Consider the following 23,647-nt stretch of genomic DNA (forward strand, 5'->3'; position numbering starts at 1 on the left):
GTGAAATACATCGATGCTGAATTGTTTGGGGACTAGTTTATGAAAAAATTATGCTGGATTCATATGGAAAAATATCTGAAAAATTGAATAAAACTTGTCTGGAAGCTGTAGTGTGAGTAGTTTTTGAGAAAAAAGTTGAAATATGCAAAAAATCTAAGTAGAAAAACACAGACTTCTACGTTTGATGCCCAATAACTTTCTTTAATAACCAGTAAACAAATAAGTTTTTCTCAATAACTACTCACACTACAGCTCCCAGACAAGTTTTATTCAATTTTTCCATATGAATCAACCATAATTTTTTCAAGAAATAGTCCCCAAACAATTCAGCATCGGCGTATTTCACCAGAGGAACTGAATTCCGGGTGAAATCGTTCACTCTGTATAGCTCGTTAATGAAGCGTTTATAGATATATGCTTATGAGATTTTTTTCTTATTTTTACCTCTACTATCACATATTAAATTATTTTACCATAATTGAGAATCACCCTGTATATAACCATCAGACTATGAATCACTTCACAACCAGGGGTACCCAAAATTAAATGACTACTGAAGACTTTTTTGAGCTATATGGGAGGGGAATGAACTGAATTTTTCTAAATTTTGGGGAGGTACACCTGTTTTCAGTATCATACACAGCAGATTTCATAATAAACGCCTTTCAATTTTGGCATTGAAAATTATAATATTTTGAATGTACATTTAGGATAAATCCGAGAAAGCATGAGAATTGGGTACTAGAATAGGCATTTGCATTTCAATAGTTATTTGTGCAACTAGTGCGAAAAGTGACAGTTTGCTGCACCGAAAGAAACGTTTACGCCCGAGCCGTAGGCGAGGGCGGAATGGCTTCTTGAGTGTAGCAGAGGAACTTTGTGCACGTATTTCACATTAAATTTTTCCTACAGTTACCATTGAATATGAAAAGTGGGTAATTATGGGTAAAATTCCCTGAAATCCATCAAATGTTTTTCTGTGTAATTTTATTATTAATAAAAACCTTAATTTATTTAAAATTGAATAATAATGTAGTAGTAAATGAATGAAGGCTGCTGTCACTGATGTGGTGGCTGTCAACTGCTGTCATCCACTGCCTTCATATTATTATTAAAACGTGCACCACAACACTATACCACACTATACCACAGTCACTCTTACCAACTTAATTTTGATTTTGCTGCACTGGTGCTCCATATATAACCTACTAACTATTTTGCGTTGCCATGTTGTAAATCTGGAGTGCAGAAACAATTTTTCCCGCACTAGAGCGGAAAAGTGATTCTTTGCGTTCTGTAATCAGTGCAGGAATGGCCACTTTTCAAGGTAACTGTAGGAAAAAAAATATAATTTCTACTTACCGATTGATATCATTGTAATTCATAACATAACATTGTAATTGAACTCAAGCCCGGGCCACACTTATGCAATTTTCCGATCCCTCTCCGATCCAAGATAACAGATAACAAAGACCAAGAATGTTGCATGCCACACATGACCGTCATGTGACCTGTCCCTCCACCACCACCAACCCTCCACAACATAGAAATATCAGACATGAGTAGGATTGAAACGCTGCATGACAGTTGTGGCTCCGGCCTTAGTTGCATTCACATTTTCCTGATGATGATGCCCACAGAAACTCTAGGCTGGTGCGAGAAACGACATTATTCGGATTCCGAAACACAATTAATTATAATTTTGTCTGTTATTATGTATGATTCAAAAACATTCCTGAGTGATAACTAGAATTATTTTTGAGAAAGAAAAATGTAAACATGATTCTTTAGGCCACGCACACACCAGTTAGTCAAGACAAGACAAGACATGATCAGACACAATACTTCACGTAGTTGCTTATGAATACATGACTGATTGCAATGACTAATCAGTTTCTATTGCGACATAAGCAACTATGTGAAGTATTGTGACTAATCGTGACTAGTATTGTCTTGACTAATCGGTGTGTGACCAGCCTTAGGCTAGGCACACACCAGTTAGTCAAGACAAGACAAGACATGATCAGACACAATACTTCACATAGTTGCTTATGACGCAACACACACTGTTTAGTCATTGCAATTAAACATGCCTTCATAAGCAACTATGTGAAGTATTGTGACTAAACGTGTCTTGTCTTGTCACACTAACTGGTGTGTGCATAGCCTTATTCCTTATTGATTCATACAATGAGTACATCAACAAAATGATAGGGAGAGAAAAATAAGGTAACCTTCAGCTATTCCTCTCCCAGATTTAGATAAGGTTACACATAGTCCGAAATTGGTTGTCTTGTAGTTCACTTCACAAAATTTTAAGTCCTTAATTATTTTCACAGAGTAAATTTTCAAATTTAGGTGCTTCAAAACCAAACATAGAAGGAATATTTCACATTATTTTCACTAAAATAGGAGATATTCACATATTGAATAAATAATTTTGCAGGACCAAAAAACAAATTTATGTTGGAAATGTGGTGTTGGTTTTAATTCATGAGAAAATATTTTTAAACTACATTTTGCTAATTACTTCATTGATCTTCTATAGCTAATATTAGAATACAATAATTAACAAGAGATTTAATATATTTTGTTTGACTCTCAAGAAAAAATCTAGTGTGGTGCACTCACACAACTTTCCTTGCCGTTATGAAAATTTATAACCTAACGCTAGTGTGTTCCCGCGCATCTCAAGTCTACTATTCAAAGATCCAAGCCAGCTGGTGACAGGACAATAAGGCTGGAGACACACGAAGTTTGCTATCTCTTCATAGTGAATGATTTAATAGAATCAACAGTTGCCAACAGTTTGTAATTGAAATAATCACATTTTCTCGAATTTCGAGCTTATTTTAAATTTTAGGTGAAAATGTTACTGAACATTAATTGTAGAGATTTTCATGCTCAATCTTTTCCACTTGGAATTTTTTTTTAATTGTATCTGGAGCCTGATAATTGGGAATCTAAAATGAAACTTTGCATAGATGGGGCGGAGCTCCTGGAATTTTTACAGATATGGGACTTGTGGCAGTTGATAGTGCTTATCTATGTCTATTCTAGCTATAAATTTGATCGAAATCGTTGGAGCCGTTTTCGAGAAATTTGTACACAGACGCACATACGCTCATACACATACACACACATACATACAGACCAATAACCACTTTTTTGGACTCAGGGGACCTTGAAACGTATAGAAATTTAGAAATTAGGGTACCTTCATTTTTTTTGGAAAGCAATACTTTCCTTACCTATGGTAATAGGGCAAGGAAAGTAGAAATGAAAACTCTTCATCTCTTACTGAATCCATATTATATTAAAATAATGAGTACCGTATTTCAATATCTATCATATAATGGCACATAATTCAGTCTTATGATAAGGATATTAGAGAGAATAAAGCTATATAGCTAATATATAATATATTTCAATGATAGCTACACACTGATCTAAAGTTCAATGAACATATATTTATGAGTAGTCTACTATAATATACCGTTATTTCACTAACCCACTACATATAAAATATGAGAATACAAAAATAACATGAAATAATGATAAATATAAGAGGTTCAGGAGATATAACTTATAAATATAGATGGAATTAAAAGTGGAATGGTGAAAGATGGGATAGAAATAGAAGAGGAAATAAGAAAGAAAATAAAGTGAGACAGAAATGATAAAGAAAATATATAATTTTGAAAACGAGAAAATACGACATAAAATTTTACTACATTGATATTCACTACAAATAAATAAATTTTTGAATAAGTAGTTAAACATTGAAAAAGATAAAATTGTAGGATAAATTATTTCTAATTTTATTTAAAAAAATAATTTTTGAGGAAAATAAAGAAAGAACTTGAAGAGGGAATTTTAGTTGGTTTGAGATGGATTTAGAAATAATATTCTCTGATAGTATTTGGTGTAGATAGAGAAATAAGATTAATTATTAGTAAATTAAAAGATAATGAATTTGAAAAAATCTGACAATTACAACAAAAAATAAAAATTTGAATATCATACTCAGACACATACTTCTAGACACTAAACTACATCATGCAACTAACAAATTTTCTAATAATAAGAATTTGAAACTATCTCTAATAATGTTGAAATCTAACATTGAAATCTACGAGTAGATTAGACTAAAATGAATGTTCATGAGCGTTAATCCATCTGTGATGAAGAACACAAACCATATCTTGAAAAATCTTGAAAAAGAAATACCTGATAAATTGAACGTTGTAACAGGGAGAAATATTTCTTTTTTTAATACTGAACCAAAAGCAAATCTTTTTATTGTTCCTGAAAATTTGCAAAGCAAAGAATTGAAGATTAAAAGTAATAAATTAAAATTCTTTATTATGAAGAAATAAGTTATATAAAAATGAAATTGCCGGAAATAAAGTGATGATATATACTGTATTTCAATGAATAAAACTTCAGGTATCAAGGTTTTAATCTGAGTGAGAATAAATTATTAATAAATTAGAAATTGATAAATAAATTAAGAATGAAACTAACCATGAGGATGAATCTTTAGAATGGAGAAGTGAAATTTGAAGAAAAATAAAAAATACGAAATTAGATGAAATTTTGAAGTGTAGAATAATAGAATTGTTTGATAAAATTGACAATATTATTATCTTGTCATAGATTTCATACACAATATTTTCAAGATATGGAGATAAAACTGGGTAATTTCATAGCATCATCAACTAATCAATCAAATTAAAGATTATATTGGTAGAAAATCATCAATTAGATTTATATAAAAATTTAATGTATTTACAGTATTGTATCAACCTGACAACGGTTTGATGACAAGATTTTTCTTTGAATATGTATTTGTGTGCGCCTATATCAGCCATGCTCTACTAATGATAATAGTGATTAAATAATAAAAAATATTTCTCAAGGAGAGAAAATTTGTTTTTCAATATCACATTTTTTAGCTACAGAAATCTCAGTCTTGTCATCCACTCAATTACTAACAAAAAAATTGATTACTTTAGAATTCGACTACTATAACATTCAATTTATAGAAAATAAATTTTATTTCAATCTTGTAATCAATAAATACTCACTAAAAATGTTTGAAATCAGTAAATTCCAATCTAATATAACTTTTTAAAATGTGTTTTATCTCGCTGATAATGATTTCTCAGATGACTTAGAACTAGATTTCTCGAATTTCTCTTGCTGTGTCTGGATAATGGTGAAGATGATGATGATGGAAGATGGATGATGAGAGATGAATGATTTATTATCAAGATGGGTTACTATGATATTTATAAATAAATCTATTAAAAAATAAACTAACTTGATAAAAATAAAAACTTCATAACAATAACTACAATATATGACAATTTATGAATATAATCTTAATAAAATTAAATTATGGATAACCAGAAAAAATCTTGAAAAAACAGAAATAAAATATATAATCTTCATAAAAATAGCAGTCATATTGTACCATCTCGTTATAGTCAAATTATTGTTACACAGAGACTAGCTGCAAATCTTCTTATAGACAAACTTGTTGTAAAAGTTCATATTATTTTATTATGATGAAAATCTACAGTATTAAATCCTTGAAAACTTCAGTTTTCAAGACTATTTCTCAAAATTGGAGTTTGTAGAGCGTTTTATCATTGAAAAGTTCAATTATAAAATCTTTGAGAACTTAATTTATCTCTCAAAATTCCCAAACGTTTCTAGAGCGGTTCATCTTTGAGAAGTTAAATTTTTAAGGTTAGTTTCTAATTATCCCAGTCTTTTGAATGACTTGTGGAAACTTAATTTTTCAAAGTTTGATTCTACAGCTATTCAACTTTTATAACTAAGGCTCAATTCACACTTATGTGAATCAGGTCGAGAAGAGACTCGATTCTAGTCGAGAGCATGTGTTTTCAAATGGTGACGTCGCGGAGACTAGAATCGACTGGTCTGAGTGTCACCATTTGGAAATACATGCTCTCGACTAGAGTCGAGTCTCTTTTCGACCTGATTCGCGTGTGAGTTGAGCCTTATACTTCAAAGTTAAATTCTCACTCTCCCAGTCTTTTGAATGACTTAATATTTTTGAAAACACATATTTTCAAAGTTTAATTCTTACATTTCCAGTTTCTTGTGCGCGTATCTTTGAAAACTCAATTTTTTCAAAGTTTGTTTCTTATAATTTCAGTTTTTTGACAAGCTGCTCCCGTACAGCAGCTATGTAATCGTCGGTGTTCAGGTACATGTCAGGTTTCACATTTTTCAAACCATGGATACAGGCCGCCAAATCTTTGGTCATCTTTCCTGAGTCAACACATTCGACGCAAGATTCTTCCAGAGCGACAGCAAACCTAGAAAATAGAGAAATCGATTAATATAAATTGGGGAAATTGCAAATAAAAATCAATTACTTCATGAGATCACTATTGTATCGTCCAACCACAGATTTATTGAGAAATGACATCACTTTTCTTCTTGTGGTTCCTATCCGTTAGAGCTTGTTCTCATGACAGCGATTTACGCTCGGTTTTTTGCGCGGTTGACCAACTGAGCGGTTGGGAAAGACATGGTTCCGTACACATGCAACGCTCGGTTTGAACAGTCGCTGGCGAATCGCGGCGGTTGTAGTCTCCAGTCCAACCGCTCGGTTGCCGGGCGGTTCGATATACTAGAGCAGGCATGAGAGCGTACACATGTCTTCAGTCAACCGAGCGGTTTCGAGCAGAGCAGTCCACATTCGATTACAATTTCAGTTCAATTAAAATGTCATTCTATTACAATCTAGTTCAGTTAGGTTCAAGTAGATCTTAGTAGAAATATGGAAGTATGCCTAGAATCCTTTGACACTGAATTGTTTATCGATGAAGTGGCGAAAAGAAAGTGCATTTGGGTCATGGAGTGCTCGGATTACAGGAATAGAGTTCCTGTAATATAATAGATTCTGTAGAATATATCAGCTTTCACCAAAGTCAATAATTCATCAAACAAGGTTATGCTCATTTGAAAAACTTTGGAGGATACTGCCTCAATTTTTGGTACAGCGTAACAAACGATCCCATTGTCAATCTGTCATCTGTCAGTGGATGCACCCACCATCTTCTTTGTCTTCTTCATCGCGCTCTGCATCTACGATATGAAAACCAAAGATATGTTAACTCTTCCAATTCCATTGCTGTACTGAGTACTGCCCGACTAGCAAGGTTCACTGAACCCTTGACCGAGCGCAAACCGCTCATGAATCGCTGTCATGTGTACGAGGCTGGCAAACCGAGCGATTTGCCAATCGAGCGACAACCGAGCGTAAATCGCTGTCATGTGAACAAGCTCTTACGGATGTTGGCAACCACCTTGGCAAGCCTAATTTTGTCCACAGCCATGCGGAAGAGTCCAGCTGATGTTTTTTTCGGTCCCCTTCCTAAGGTTATACAGCCAAGATATTCTTCTCTCGGTTATACAGAAAAGATATTCTTCTCTCGGTTATGCAGTCAAGATATTCTTCTCTCTCCAGGACCTGTTCTTCTATCGATTTTTTCTTGGACGATTATATGGAGTAAAAAGTACCTGTTTCTCATGATGTGGCCCAGATATTAAAGTTTTCGGATCTTGATGGTGTTCATAATTTCTTTTTGTTTATTCATTGTTCCTAAAGTGAGGTCCACGTTATAATGGCAGTGTTTGATTAGCAATGGTATTGCTATCCTTGGCTATCATTCAACAAAGCGGATAGCGCTATCTCTTTCTCGCTTTGTGATGTTGCCACATCGTCTTTCAACAATGTCGAATTTATAATTAATTAACCAAATATTTCATCTTAATTATGAAAATTCATGATGAAATTATTAAAAAATAAAATTTTTTGCTTAATAAAATATAATTGAATATTTTAAACGAGAATGAACAAATAATATTACATCGATAAACCTGTATCAGCTACCGTCTATAGAAGGCATTGACAAGACAGAGGACGACGGCAACGTTGTTCTTCTATCTTTCTCCACTGCCATTATAACCTCACTATAGATCTTATAGGTAAAGAAAGAAGGTATAGACTACTGCGACTTACTTACCATTCAGAACCAACTGAATAGAGGTTTAAAATTATTGAAAGCATGGAATTATAATAATTGATTACATGCATAGAATACTGGAATTATGAAAAACAGTACTTACTTTTCCAAAGCCTTATTGTTGTCTAGCTTGGCCCTGTGTTTGAATCCCAAGGTCCATGCGTAGATGGAAGCAATCGGATTCGTAGAGGTTGGCTGTCCATTCTGATATTGCCTGAAAATTAAATTGAAAATGATTATTCATACGGAATTACTAGAACTCTTAATTGTATTACTTTGTTTATTGACAAAATAACATTTTTGACTCTAACTAGGGCTTACATTAATCAAGTTCCCTTGAATAACATTTTTTAATTCTCAAGTACGGTTCACATTAATCAAGTTTCCTTGAATTCGAGGTTTTTTTTAACGTTTGAGTTGAATGGACGATTTTAAAAACTTGAAATCATGTTTACTTCAATTCAAGCTTTCATAACCTCAAAAGTATATCATTATGAAGTAAAAAATCTAATTAATCTCACAGTTTTCTTCATACTTTTCTTGCATCTTACTTTTCTATTAAAAATGTTTTTATACATTTTTAGGTGGTACGGAACCCACCTACAGCTGTAAGGTCCACTCATCTCTCATCATCATCCATTTCATCACCCACGCACAAGCCTAGAGCTCATGTGGGCATCACCCCCATCAAAATAATTGATAATATAAATAGACTAACCTGTAATGACGAGTGACTGTACCATGAGCAGCTTCTGACTCAATTGTTTTACCATCGGGACACATCAGCACTGACGTCATCAAACCCAGAGATCCTAGAAAACAAAGATAAGTGTAAACAATTTAAAAATGTATTCTAATAGGGCTACTTGAATTGTTTAATTATTATACAAATAACTAGTAAACTTTTTAAACTTTACTGGAGCTTGTAATGTTTATGTAAAATCGTTTAAAAAGTGTATAGTTATTTCTATAATAATTACAAATAGATTAAGGGCCAGTTTCCGAGCTCGGGATTTAGCTAAATCCTAGACTTTAAACAGCTGGAGTCAGAAAATTGGTTTTCCAAAACAGGGCGTAGTCTCAGTCACGTTTGAATTAAATTTCGAAAAACTAGAAAATCGAACACAAAATAAAATAAAGAGAAAATAGTGTAAAGTTTCAGCTACTTTGAATTATTTAGGAATGTCTAATTTCGTCAAGGAAAAACGTTTCCAATTATAGAAATGAGAAAATAAAAACTACGACTACTGTTATAAAAGCTGCGACTACACCCCGTTTTGGAAAGCCAATTTTCTGACTCCAGCTGTTTAAGTCTAAATCCCGAGCTTGGAAACCGGACCAAAAATCTTCAAGTAATATAATTTCAAGTTATTTGGTTTTCAAGAGAAGAATAATCATTTTTAGGGTGTAATACGAAATTATTTGTCGGAACCAGTTTGAAAAATCAAGCAGGCTTGACTACATCAGTAAATCCAAAATCTGCATTGATTATTACTCATTTTCCTGTAATTTCCAGTTATGAATGAGAATCTGAATTGAGCTTTGAGAGAATTTTTTCGACTTGGAATTGTGAGGGAATCAAATCATGAAATCGATATAACCACTAAACTGTAGTCTAGAGACTACCTTCTATCTATCGTCTACTTCTATCCAAGGTACCTAGAATGCATGTATTCTAGTATCCGTGCTTTTACTTATCCAACTATCTTAGGCCCGCCCGCATGCAGATACTCAGTTTAAACGGAGAAATGTCAGCTGTTAATTTAAACCCCGTATGAAACACATTGTGATATATGCAACCATATCTACAAGTAAACGTGGTTTAACGTAAAACCATAAAGAAACGATAGCGTAAGTAGATATCCCATGGTATAGGGCGTTTATGTCACAACTTTTACTGTTATCCCAAGCCGATAGTCCACGTAGTTCTTTCCCATGCAGCTGTGTGACGCTGGTAGTCTCTCAAATTGAGCCGTTCCCACACTCTCACCCCAACTAAACAGTAAAAATTGACAATAATCGACAGTAATCGGCTTGAGATAACAGTAAAAGTTGCGACATAAATTCCCTATACCGTGGGATATCTACTTACGCTATTGTTTATCTATGGTAAAACGTAGATGGTGCATATGGCCCTTAGACTCTAGATTTCCTAACCCTAAACTGTTTAATTTAAAATAAGGTTTAACACAGTTTTGAGCGAATGCCTGTTGTTTTTACATGGATTGCATCTATTGTCTATGAATAAATAAGTTTTGAAAAATTAAAGACAACGCTTTCAACTTCGTACAGGCCCGATTATGTACGAAAATTAAAAAATGCAGAGTTGTTAACTCATTATTCAACTATCCTATTATATTAAGCGAGCAATTTCTGTATGTCTGTTTATATTTTTATATCTGGTTATCTATGTTCAAGGGATCTTGAAAACGGCTCTAACGATTTTCACGAAATTTGGAACATAGTAGGTTTATGATATAAAAATTCGATTGTACTAGGTCTCATCCTTGGGAAAACTCGCTGAACGATATTAAAAGGATAATACATCCTTGGCTGAAACAGCTGTGGATGGTAAAAAAGTGAGTGAGTGATTGAGTATGTGAAATCAAAATATCGCATCCCCGAAATTCATAAGAATGACATATAGCCAGCTGTATAAACACGATAATTTTAGAAAATTGTGTTCTGTTTATCAATAAATAAAAATAACGAGCGAAGCTCGGTGCCCCGATATTTATTATTGAACGAAAAATTATTATTAACAAAAATTAAATGCTGCAAATCACCCCAAAGACTTTTGCAACTGCAAATATTGACAACAGGTAGATGGAAATTCGATGAATTCTTCGGGGTGAATTGCATTTGATTTGGATTTTCGTTTTTATAATAATTAATTCATTAGAATTTGAATAATTGCAATATCTCAGTAATTTTGACAACAGCTAGATGGAAATTCGATGAATTCTTCGGGGTGAATTGCAGCATTAAATTTGGATTTTCGTTTAATAATAATAATTAATTCATTAGCACTTGAATGATTGCAATATCTCAGTTATTTTTATTTTTCAAGTTATCAATTGAACTAAACTTTGAAAGAACTCATGGATTATCGTTAAAAACTCACCAAATCCTTGAGCCACGATGTCAGATTGGACATCACCGTCATAGTTTTTGCAGGACCAAACAAATCCTCCGCTCGACTTGATACACTGAGCGACCATGTCATCAATCAATCTGTGCTCGTACCAGATGCCCAGCTTCTCAAACTGATCTTTGTAGTTTCTGAAATTACAAACAAAGACATACAAAATAGCCCAACCTCTCATACTTTCTTAAGCCCAATATTTACACTGAAGTGACTTGGCGCAGACGTGGCACGGAGGTAGCGATAGCTTGGAGCTGAGTTCTCCAATTCCCATACTTTACTTGACTCTACTTTACTATTGTTCGTCATATAAAACTGCATTAACAGTTTGTAAAAATATATGTTTCAATGCAAACGAAGAGGCGTGGCGACACGCAACTTCAGTTTGCATTAGACCATATGTTTACATAGGAGTGGCGTGAAAGTGGCAAAAAGTCTGTGCCACGCCAGCGCCACATAACCGCCTCGTTACTTTAGTGTGAATTGGACCTTGAATCACAAAATCATACTTGATTAAATAGCCTCTTGAAAAAACATGAGAGTATTAAAAATAATATAAACAATCAATCTATTTATTTTTCATTCAATAAATAGAATAACATAGGATTAATTCACGATTTATTCAAATTCTTCAGGTGTGTCCTGAAAACTCTGACTTCATACCTGAGTCTGCCAGATCACTCAATAATGTGTTATTGTTATACAGTACTTACTGTGGATTGGATCTTAAATCATAATAAATTAATAGCCTCTTCAAAATATCAGAATAGTATTACAAATGATATAGATAATCAATTTATTTATTTTTCATTCATTCTGCCAGGTCACTCAACAATGTTTTATTGTAATACAGTACTTATTAAAATTGCAAGGAAAAGTAACGATAATAGAACAAATTAATAGAACATACAAAACAATACTTACGCCTCATATACATCCTGGAAAATATCCTTGAACCTTCCATCATACTTCTTTAAAATTGTATTTTTTGTCGAAAGATACAACGGCCACTTCTTGTTCATTGCAACCTGAAACCAACAGAGTAAAACCGTCACAAAATTTGAAAAAATGATTTCTTTGTACAGATGGAAATAAATTGGAAGTTGCATTTGTTCAAATGCTAATTAATGAATAATTATTATTTAACGAAAATCCCAATTAAATGCTGTAAATGGTGATTTACATGTCAATATTTGCAGTAGCAGAAGTCTTAGGGGTGATTTACAGCATTTGATTGGGATTTTCGTTTAATAGTAAGATTTCAACTTATTTGTAGCCTCGTTTTATTTAGTTTAGTTGTCTATAATAAGTTCTAGTCTTCTTTTCCTTTTAATATGTTTATCAAAGTTGTTCGAAATCACTCGCGGTGCACAAGTTGTTCTTTGCCGCTGGTGTAATATTTGTATATTTCAATTGATAATATTCATCTTATTAATTTTTAATTTACTTTCATGGCGAATAAATTGATTTGATTAGACTTGAAAAACTAGAGGGAGCAGATTTACCACGTTTTTTGGCTAAGGCCCACATGAGAAGCTCACAGGTTTGTGCGTTGTTAATGAGACGGATGATGATGAGAGATGATTGGGTTCCGAAGCTTTAGGTGGGTTCCAAACCACTGGGAAGAATACAATAGAACAAACTTCATTTTATCACAAAAACACTACCGTACATAATCAAGCATGGCTCATTAGTATGTGACATGTCAATACATGTACGGTAATCGGGAAGTGGAGTCTCTATATTTATAATATAGCACAATATATAATAATATAAAATAAATAAATAAATATCAAGTTCATGAACTCAACTCATCACCTCAAGTTTGATGATTTAATACTTGTTAAGAATATTTAAAAACTCATAAATTGTATTTGGAGGAGTTTGGATCTTAAAATTACCCTTACAACGGGAGTAGCAGTTTTGCATTAATTGTATCACGTATGATTGTAACAAGATGAGAGATACTTTGAGAGATAGAATACATTGGAATATAATAATTGATTAAATTGAACTCACTTGGAAACTGGAGTGCGCGAAGGCTTCAATTGATTCGTCGGTGTTGTACATGCCAAGAGTGACTCCTGGGCTCTTGAAGTCATAAACCTGCATCCTTTCAACAATACCATCCTTGCCTGTGAATACTAGCTCCAACTGTTCCAAAAATAAGAAATAAAATAAAATTATCACCAATATTTCAAATCTAATCAAACATTTTCAACACCGTTAATCCAAATCTAATCAAAGATTTTCAATCAATCATTTACATGTACCTTTTAAGATTTGTATCATTTTCCAAGTATCAAGTTCAAATGAAGTTTTATTTTTTACATCAGCTTTAAACAAAAATACAATATGGAGTATTTTCTAATTAATTTGAAACACAAAATCCATGAAACCTATTCCACTTCTTCATACATGCACAAAATTAAGCAGATGACTGGTAGAGTATTAAAACTTTTTCATTCCCTTCCCAAACTTTGATAAATAATATTTGCAAGAACTATATTTGAGAATGAAACAGAAATAGTGGGAACAGGGAACAGGAGGAATCACATACATAGAATCAATGCTAATAGAATGTCGATGATGAATTAGACAAAAATCCAAATAACTAAATGATAAAATAATGATTGTAAACGTAAAAATTGTTTTGAACGGTTCAGATTCCATACCTAGCTTCACATATTGTTGTGTCATCAGCGATAGGCTTTGAACAAAATCTTATTGAGGTTAAATTAGTTTGCAACATTAAAATTGTTGATTTTCCAGTGGTTCTGAAACGGCATATAGGCAAGGTATGGTTCGCGGGGTAATATTCACGGCTTTGCAGAAACATCAGTCGTCACAGACCCTAGATCCCTAGATGGAGGAATCTTCCTACACACAGATTCTTCATGGATGAGAGAGTTGCAACGTATCACCAACAATGGAAAGGGCATGTTTAACGAATGTCAGCTGATAGATTATGTTATGCTGAAAGGACATAACTCCAAAAAGCTCCTTGTGAATCTTTTCGGATGCAAGACGTTGCTTTTGGAAAGATACAAAAGAGCATCTGTTGCTTATGGAAAGATACATCAAAGCTCCTTGAGTATTTTTTTCGGATACAACACGTAGATTTTGAGAAGATACAAAAGAGCATGTGTTGCTAATGGAAAGATACTTTAAAGCTCCTTGTGAATCTTTTCGGATGCAAAACGTTGCTTTTGAGAATATACAAATGAGCATCTGTTACTTACGGAAAGATACATCAAAGCTCCTTGTGTATCTTTTCGGATTCAACAGGTTGGTTTTAAGAAGATACAAAAGAGCATCTGTTGCTTATGGAAAGATACATTAAAGCTCCTTGTGTATCTTTTCAGATTTAAAACGTTGCTTTTGAGAAGATACAAAAGAGTATCTGTTGCTTATGGAAAGATACATCAATGCTCCTAATGCATATTTTCGGATGCAACACGTAGCGTTTGAAAAGATACAAAAGAGCATCTGTTGCTTATGGGAAGACATATTTTCAAAAATGTTCCATGTTTTCGAACTGGGAAAAAGTTCAGTTCAGTTCAGTCCAATGAATGAAGTATTGTAGTCTAGTGGCTCTTCGCCTATAGGCAAAGCTCCTTGTGTATCTTTTCGGATACAACACGTTGCTTCTATAAAGATACAAAACAGCATCTGTTGCTTATGGAAAGATACATTATCAAAGATGTTCCATGTTTTTGAACTGGTAGTATTGTAGTCTAGTGGCCCTTCACCGATATAGGCAAAGCTACAGGACCTGGACTGTAAGTAATATTGTGATCAATTTTATTCATTTACGATGAATAGAACTTGTAATTGGATTAGAATAATAATTAGAACATTTACCTCAGGTCGCCTTATATTTTCTCTCTCGATCATTTTGATGCTGTACTTATTGTAATGTATAAAGTATCTTGCCTGGTTTGTTGACTATATAGTCGGTGGCCTTTTACTGGTCATATGGTAATAATAATTATATTATTATGATCACTGGTAATAATAACTATAACAGTTACCTAAGGTTGCCTTATTTATTCTCTCCCTATGATTTTGATGCTGTCCTTATTGTATTGTATAAAGTACCTTGCCAGGTTTGTTGACTATATAGTCAGTGGCCTTGTACTGGTCTCCGAATGCATGACGTCCTATGATGATGGCCTGCGTCCATCCGGGTACAACGCGGGGAATTGTCTTGCACAGTATCGGCTCCCTGAACACTGTCCCTCCAAGGATGTTACGGATCGTGCCGTTCGGCGATAGCCACATCTTTTTCAGGTTGAATTCTGTTAAAAAATATATATACAAATGATAAGTAAAACGAGAAAAAATATCGAACAAGAAGTATTTACATCTTTTTATATCATCTTATAAATCGAAAATGAGCACACAGCTAGCGCACAAGTTCGCTTTGCTAGCTGTGCAAATTCTATTTATTAATTTCGATGATTATGTATCTACTGTATATTTCAGTTATTGTTGTATTAATAATTTGACACATTTCAAGTGATTTTGTATTTTAGCAAAATAAAGATTTTGATTAGATTTTTGATTTTAGGTTGAATTCTGTTAAAAAACATACAAATTGTTAGTAAAACAAGAAACTTCATTGCTATGATAGTAGTTGATTCAATAAATGGCAACTAGACTGACGTAAATGATTACAATGGACGACCATATTCGGCCGAATTGACGGCCGCAGATTCGTCCCATCCAACGGCCGAACGGATCGTTTGAATACGGTTCCAGTGGACGGTTACCCTTAAGGTAGTCTTCATCTCTCATAATAATCCCCCTCACTCATCACCCACAAGCCTATAAGCTTATGTGGGCATTATCCTCACTATTATTATTATTACTAGTAGTTCTGTGAACAGTAGACCTCACGCATAATTCTCATCCACAAGTACCAGATGTCAACTGTTTTAAATGTTAACAAACTCAGTTCACGTTTGAATTTGTATTCCATATGATATAATTCATCCAGTTCGTGATGATCTTTCTATCTGATGATAATTAATTTTTTAGAATCAAAAATATTATAATTTCTCCAGCATTATTTAGTTCATTTGTTTATTTTTATTCACCTATTAAATTAGTTTTTTCGAATGTGAGAATATTGATACTGATGGGCACGCATAATAATACAATGACTGCAAAACAAAATATTGAAACCAAAGACCTTAAAGCTGCGATTAGACCAAATTTATTAAAACAATGTTAATAACTCAATCCTTTTAGATTATATCAGATTGAACATAACTTATCATACACATGATGAACATATGTTTTGTCAACTTCCGTTCAATCTAATAGAATCTATAAGGATTAAGTTATAACCATTTTGTTAATAACTTTGGTGTAAACCCAGCTTAAAGATGCATACCTCTTTAATGTCTTTGATTGAAACTATAGACCTTATACAAACACAGTAATAGACTGGCTTCTCCACACATCTGTGTAATCACTTGTCAGCTGATTTATGATGAATAATTCTATAGTCTGATTTTTACTCTAATATTGGCGTATGACGGAGGCTCCTTTTTCCTTTTATATTATAATTGAAATGCAAAATTTCCAAAAACCTTGTATATACGTCGACGCCCAATTTAAAAAGTAACATACCTGTCAAATTTCATGAAAATCTATTACCGCGTTTCGCCGTAAATGCGCAACATATAAATATATAAACATTATAAACATTTAAACATTAAGAGAAAGGCCAAACCGTCGACTTGAATCTTAGACCTCACTTCGTTCGGTCAACTAGTAATTGAGCGACATCCAATTTAATATGGTTAGGCCCGGCTGCACAAAAGCCGGTTAAATTTTAACCGTGATTAATTTCACGAGAACCAATCAGAAGAGGCTTTTTTGAGAAGACGACTTCTCTGATTGTTTCTCGTAGAATAAATCACGATTGAAATTTAACCGACGTACGTGCAACCGGCACTTAATCTTTTAATAATAATAATCAATTTTTATAATTGAAAATATGGGGAATGACACAATTGAAGCAGGAAGATAGCAATGATAGTAGCTGACCTTTGACCCTGGCCTCGTCCGGAGTGATGGTGGCGCACTTGATGCCCACATTGTACTTCTTGATAGCTTCGGCCGCATCAATTGTCACCTGGTCGTCCGTCTGATCGCGGTAGGGAAGTCCCAGGTCGTAGTACTTGCAATCTACCTGCACAAATAATTACAAAAATCAATTTATGAGTAACTGAATTAATCAAATTGATTTTAAATTAATTCAACCGTACAAAATCAATTTATAAGTAACTGAATTAATCAAATTGATTTTAAATTAATTCAACCGTACATTGTTATGCAGCAACAAGGATAGAGAAGTGATTGCAGATAAAGAAGCTGTAGGAGCAATATTGAAATTTGTTGTTTTTTCTATGTTGGAAGCAACTCGCTGATGACAAAACATGCATGTTCATCATACATGTTCTACCGTTAGTGGCCATCCTTAGGTTACTGTATTTTTTTAAATATTCTGATAACTACTGCTGCTTCTAAAGGTGCGTACAGATATACGCGCCGCGAACATGAGCAATTCACTTTTAATCAGCTGATTATATCTGTATTTTTACAGAAACGGTAAGATACAGTTATAAAAAGCTTGGCATCAGATGATTAAAAGTGAATTGCTCATGTTCGCGGCGCGTATATCTGTACGCACCTTTACATGTTGAACTGAACCTTGCTTATACCGGATGATTCAAAAAGGTCTTTACAACTTTGAAAATTCGTATAAATCTTATTAAACAAGGTACAGAGCTGGTTTTGGTGTTGTTTTGAAGGAAAACACTTCAAGTTGTTTTACCTTAAACTAAAGATGTTCTATGTGACTTCCGTTGGTTATCCTGCAGACATCCCATCGATAGTCGATTTCTTCCCAGACTCGCACTAGCATTCCAGGTGTAACTTGCTCAACAGCAGCGCAAATCCTTGCTCTAAGTTCAGGTAGAGTGGCTGGCAAAGGAGGTAAGTACACCATATCTTTTATGAAACCCCACAAGAAAAACATCCAGCGGTGTTAGTCTGGGGAACGAGGAGGTCATTCAATTGGCGCATTACGGCCAATTCACTGATTTGGAAAGCGGTCATAAAGAAAATCCCAGACATCAGTCAGATAGTGTAGTGGTGCGTAACTTGCATAAAGAAAGCATTCCGTTCTCGGTCATCCTCATCGATCTGTAGTATCAAAATTTTTGCAACATATCAAGGTACACTACGGTATGCTGATTTTCAAACCAAAACACTCAGCTAGCACGCTCGGGACCAGTGAAGGCAGCAATCTTTGACGTAACTGCCGCTTGTGCGACGTTACCAGGCATTAGCGGACTACACGAGTCAAAACTTGAAGTGTTTTCGTTTGAAACAACACCAAAACCAGCTCTGTACCTTGTTTAATAAGATTTATATGAATTTTCAAAGTTGTAAAGTCCTATTTGAAACACCCGGTATACTGGTAGGTTGGGTTATTTATTCAATTAAATTACAGGAATTGATAAAAAATAGTTGAAGTATATTAAAATTTATTCACGTGAGATTTCAATATAATTTGGAAATAAATTCATGCGTGGGATTTCAATGTAATTTAAAAATATTGTGTGCAGGAATAGATAAGAAAGATATTGAATGCTTATTTCCATTTCTGTTATCTACATTGTTCAATAAATAGTTAATGAGTTAGGCTACTGAACCCTAACTTACGTCATATGAACAAATAGAATCAACTGATAATTATAATAACTGTTAGAAGCTACGGAATTTCTCACGGTTCACTCTATTATAGACAAGAAAAAATTTAGTAGGCTAATTAGGGAAAAATTGATTTTGATAACAGATTTTTACCATTAGCCTATTATAACTCACTAATTATAATATTATGGTAAGACGTTTCTTACATTCAGTAGGATTAAGGCCCGCCGCAAAGTAGACCCACGCTAATCCACGAAAAGCAACCCACGCCGTAGGATGTATTGTAAACCATTGCTAGGCTTCTCCAGACATCTGTGTAATACATGCAATGAATAATCCACTTATCAGCTGATTGATTATGGATAATTCTATAGCAATGGTTTACAAAACATCCCACGGCGTGGCTTGCTTTTCGTGGATTAGCGTGGGTCTACTTTACGGCGGGGCTAAGGATCATATTATTGAGTTTCACTGATTATTTGAAGTGTTTAAGATTATTAGAAAAACAAATTAAATTTACTTAAAATATGTTTTAGGTTCAATATAATGTTACTACGTGATAATTTTAGTGGATAGATGAAAAACATGGTTCTCTGTTACAAATTGTCGGTTGAATCAAATCAAATCAATTTATTCTCACAATTTACAAATAATACAGTACATTTATATATACCCTTACGTTATTAGAGACTCACATGTAGGCTTAAGCCTGTGTTTGTGAGGGCCTGGCGTAATTCGCTGAAATTAAAATCGATAAACTAAATTATGAAAATTAATATTATATTAAACTAAATTTGAGAAAAATACAGATTAAAAATATGATTTGAATAAATATTGATATTATAGAAATAAAACAAATAATTGGCTGCAGAAACAGCCAGTTATAATTAATGACTAAAAATTAGTAAAACTAAAAGATAGAAACACTACAGCAATGCAATTAAATACTAAGTTATAAAGAATTTCTCAAGACCTAAAATGAATGATGGTGATGACGATGGACGATCTAATCAAATCATATTTAAAACAAGACTTCCTATTTTATTTATTGAAGTCTGGTCTTCCTACAGTACTTTGTTTTTGAAAGGATATCTGAGTTTAAATACCTCGGCTTTGTAATCACTGAAGATAACAACGTCGAGGTCGACATAAAAGCGAAGATAGCTGTGGGAATTAAATGCTATTCTGCCTTGAGCCAATATCTCAGATCCAGAAAAAGTTGAAAATCAGATCGAAAAAGTTGAAAATCTAAATCTACGAAATAATAAACAAGCCAGTAGCATTTTTTTGGCTTTTTATTTAAGGCTGTGCAAAGGCTAAAAATGAACTTTCTACTAGTGATATTTTTTCAAAGTTTTTCGATTTGTATTCTATCAAGCTATCAAAATAAAAACGTTTTTTAACCTTTGCACAGCCTCAAGCCAGTAGTATTGTATAGGGCAGAGGCCTGGGTTCTTACAAAGAAAAATGAAGATCTCCTGAATATTTGGGAGCGAAAAATCCTGAGAAGTATTCATGGACCCGTCTTCATCAATGGAGACTGGAAAATAAGGACCAACCAGGAATAACCTCTACAGGAAACCAGAAATTGTAGATGAAATAAAATTTAGAGGAAATCTTCAGAGAGAACCCAGGTGGACGGAGGCTTCGAGAACGTACATCCGCGCAAGCGCTGGCTGGAGGATGTGGAACAAGACTTGAAAATGGCGGGTATCAGGGGATGGAGAAGGAAAGCTGCTGACAGAGAAGAATGAAGAGGCATTTTGAAGGAGGTCAAGGCATTAAATGGGCTGTAGCTCCAAGGAGTAAGTAAGTAAGTAAGCTTTCCTATATATGTTTCTGCTATATTGAGCAGAAATTAAATGGAAAACTGCCATTGGGTAGACACTTCCATAGGGAGTGGCCGTAGTCGAGTGGATCAGATGCTGGCTTTATGATTCAGAGGCCCGGGTTCAAATCCCGGCCCGGGCAAGATATTTATCTCGCGCAACATATAAACATTTAAACATATAGAGAAATGCCAAACCGTCGACTTGAATCTTAGACATCACTTAGTTCGTCAATAAATTATTGTAATATTGTAAATTAACTCTATTTCAATCTACTATGTATCAAGTATTACGGTCGACGGATTTTTTCTATATATTTAAAAGAGCAGTTGATGATAAGGATATATTTGATTTCAATAATATTGACGTTAATGGGTTTGAAAATGATCGACGATCTTAGTTTTTTGCGCACTTATAAGACGAGGTAGATAGCACAAGTTAGTTACCACAAATCTGCTTCGCAGATTATAGAAGCTCATTAGTATATTGAATCAAGTTGATGCTTATTATATGTCAACTATTACATGTTTGTAAATTATTCGTCGAGTAATGATGTCCTAAATAATATTGTTATAAGACTCACCTTTACAAATGGAAAAATTAAATTTTCCTTGATATTTTTCCATATTATTCTAGTCATCTCATCTCCATCCATTTCAACGACTGGTTTGTCAACGACAATCCTTCCAGATTGTGAGTCTGTGAAATTTAAAATGGAAAACATATCATTATCCTGAAACAATCTAGTTTATTTATTCAGGATAAATAGGTCTACCTCCAATACTAAAATTCTTCAGGAAAAAGAGAACCCTGCTCTTCCGTTCCCAAGCATTTAATATGACTTTTGTACCAAGTTAGTTTACGCACCTTATAAATGAATTGAATATGAATATGCAAACCCTTCTGAAAATAGTAAATAAACATATATAAAAGTTTGGGTATTAGATGAAGCTGAATGCATTGAAGGTATAGTTCTTTTGCTCTACAGACATTAACATTTTACAGTGCCTGTTTTCTATATTGCACATGATATGAAATAGATAATGTATTTCACGTTTATCAATAATTAAGATGAGAGTCGGTTGATAACAAAGTTAGTTAGTTTTGTTTACTAACGTTGAGTTGATAAGTCTTGTTAAGGTAGAATAAGAATGAGACCTTATACAAGTAGTATAATAAAAGTAAAACATGATTTGCAAACCATACTAGCTTGAAGATTAATCAATCTACTAAGAATACAAAATTTTGAAACTTGTTAATTAAATATGGTAATGCTAAATTATTATTTTTCTAAATAATAATAAAATGTAGAGGTTAGACATAACCTTAAAATTTGTAATCGACACATTTTTCAGAAAACTAAATTGTTTATGAGTACTTACAGTTTCGTTTGCATGATACAAATACAGGAACAACATGATTATTTCTCAATAAACTTTGAGAAAATAGCACTTTAGCCACAGAATTAACTGAAGAAGACGCCATAGCACTACAGAGAAAACAAACCGACGCGGTCTGCCAACGTTTTTACACTGATGAATGCGAGGTTAAAGTTCCAATTCTATTGCTGAAAGTGGATCACTTGAAAAATAGAATTACTCAACTGTTTGTGAAAACCTTATCTCATTAAAATGATAAGAATATTACGAAAAACTTATGATAAAACGGTCCACTGTGTTGAAAGTTTGCAGCTTCTGATAAGTTTACCCCCTCCATACACGACTCTACAGGCTGTACGTGACTTCGACAAATGAAACATTAATTGGAAAATAATAATATTTCTGCTAGCTTCAAGCTATTTTTGAAGATTGAAAAACAACTTTCATCAATTTAGTTGAATTCTTCAAATGCCGTGGTCGGAATAGATTGAAGCTCAAATTTATTAAAAATACAAGTGCCGGTACCTGAGGGCCTATGGCGCGTAGTTCAAACTTAAAAGGAGAGGGCTGATTATTTGTGATGTTAACTTCTTTATTTTGATAAAAGAAATATCAATATAATTTTATATGAAAATGAAGTTGGATTTTTCCATACTCATCATATTACTACCTTTAGGTTTTTAAATTTCGCTATCACGAATAGTCTATTCTATTTACATTATTAAAGTTCTGAGTTTTAAAATTCGATTAGATACGGTACTGTACTTAGGTACTGTATTTTAATAATGTTCTATTACATTATTTTTTTCTGTTAATCGATCATTTATCAAATAAATTACAAATAATGTGGTATAATCCAAAATAATAATCTGCCATTCAACATAAGTTAGTATCAAGAACTCATGCTTTGATTGAATCACTCAAAGTTTACACACTACCTATTAATTTATGGATTGGGTACCTAGCCTACTTGTTGCATCATGAAAACTTTTTAACTAGATAAATATAGGCTACACTTCAGCCTATATCATAAAAACGTAATTAAATCGTTTCCTTGTTTAATCTTCAATTGAACTTCCTAATATTTGTCATAAACATTCAAAAAAGAGGAAACAGATATTTTTGATTCACGTTCTTTCTTATCATTCTATTGCATAACACTCTTCTGACCTCATGCTCAAAAACATATTAGGAAATTGAGAATTTAGAATGAAAAATAATATCTTATCACTATGTATTGGCAGCTTCAGTTGAAGAGTTAAAAAATCCATTTCAATGATCACTTTAGAGTAATTTGGCAAAAATGATCATTAATTATTAAGATGATTCAGTTGGACTTTAATAAGTGACCTGTTGCAGAATAATTGACGTTTTTGTACCTCATTACATGTGAAGAATCAATCATTACGTTTTTGAATAATTATTGAGAAAACGGTTACAAAAACATAAACTGTTTAGCTGAAAAAATCGAGAATAAATGAATTCTACAATGGT

The 23,647-nt window shown here is 33.4% G+C and overlaps 1 protein-coding gene across 1 annotated transcript; it reads right to left on the reverse strand.

Moving 5' to 3' along the window:
- Positions 1 to 3,295: 3,295 nt before the first annotated feature.
- LOC111057518 (isocitrate dehydrogenase [NADP], mitochondrial) lies at positions 3,296 to 23,065 on the reverse strand. The gene is made up of 10 exons (XM_039439864.1): positions 22,157 to 23,065; positions 21,358 to 21,473; positions 17,275 to 17,419; positions 15,316 to 15,515; positions 13,234 to 13,368; positions 12,139 to 12,242; positions 11,194 to 11,351; positions 8,788 to 8,881; positions 8,173 to 8,283; positions 3,296 to 6,353 (listed from the first exon to the last, which is right to left on the reverse strand). The coding sequence occupies exons 1-10, from the start codon at positions 22,257 to 22,259 to the stop codon at positions 6,179 to 6,181; spliced, it is 1,341 nt and encodes a 446-aa protein (XP_039295798.1). The 5' UTR covers positions 22,260 to 23,065; the 3' UTR covers positions 3,296 to 6,178.
- Positions 23,066 to 23,647: the final 582 nt, after the last annotated feature.

The sequence above is a fragment of the Nilaparvata lugens genome, chromosome 13, assembly GCF_014356525.2.
Source record: "Nilaparvata lugens isolate BPH chromosome 13, ASM1435652v1, whole genome shotgun sequence".
NCBI classification, from domain to species: domain Eukaryota; kingdom Metazoa; phylum Arthropoda; class Insecta; order Hemiptera; family Delphacidae; genus Nilaparvata; species Nilaparvata lugens.

Coding starts and splice junctions, on each gene's coding strand:
- LOC111057518 (XM_039439864.1), bottom strand. CDS start 22,259: ATGGCGTCTTCTTCAGTTAATTCTGTGGCTAAAGTGCTATTTTCTCAA. Junction 15,516..17,274: donor GGACGAGGCCAGGGTCAAAG/GTCAGCTACTAT, acceptor ATTTTTTAACAG/AATTCAACCTGAAAAAGATG. Junction 11,352..12,138: donor TTCCAGGATGTATATGAGGC/GTAAGTATTGTT, acceptor TTGTAATTTCAG/AAACTACAAAGATCAGTTTG.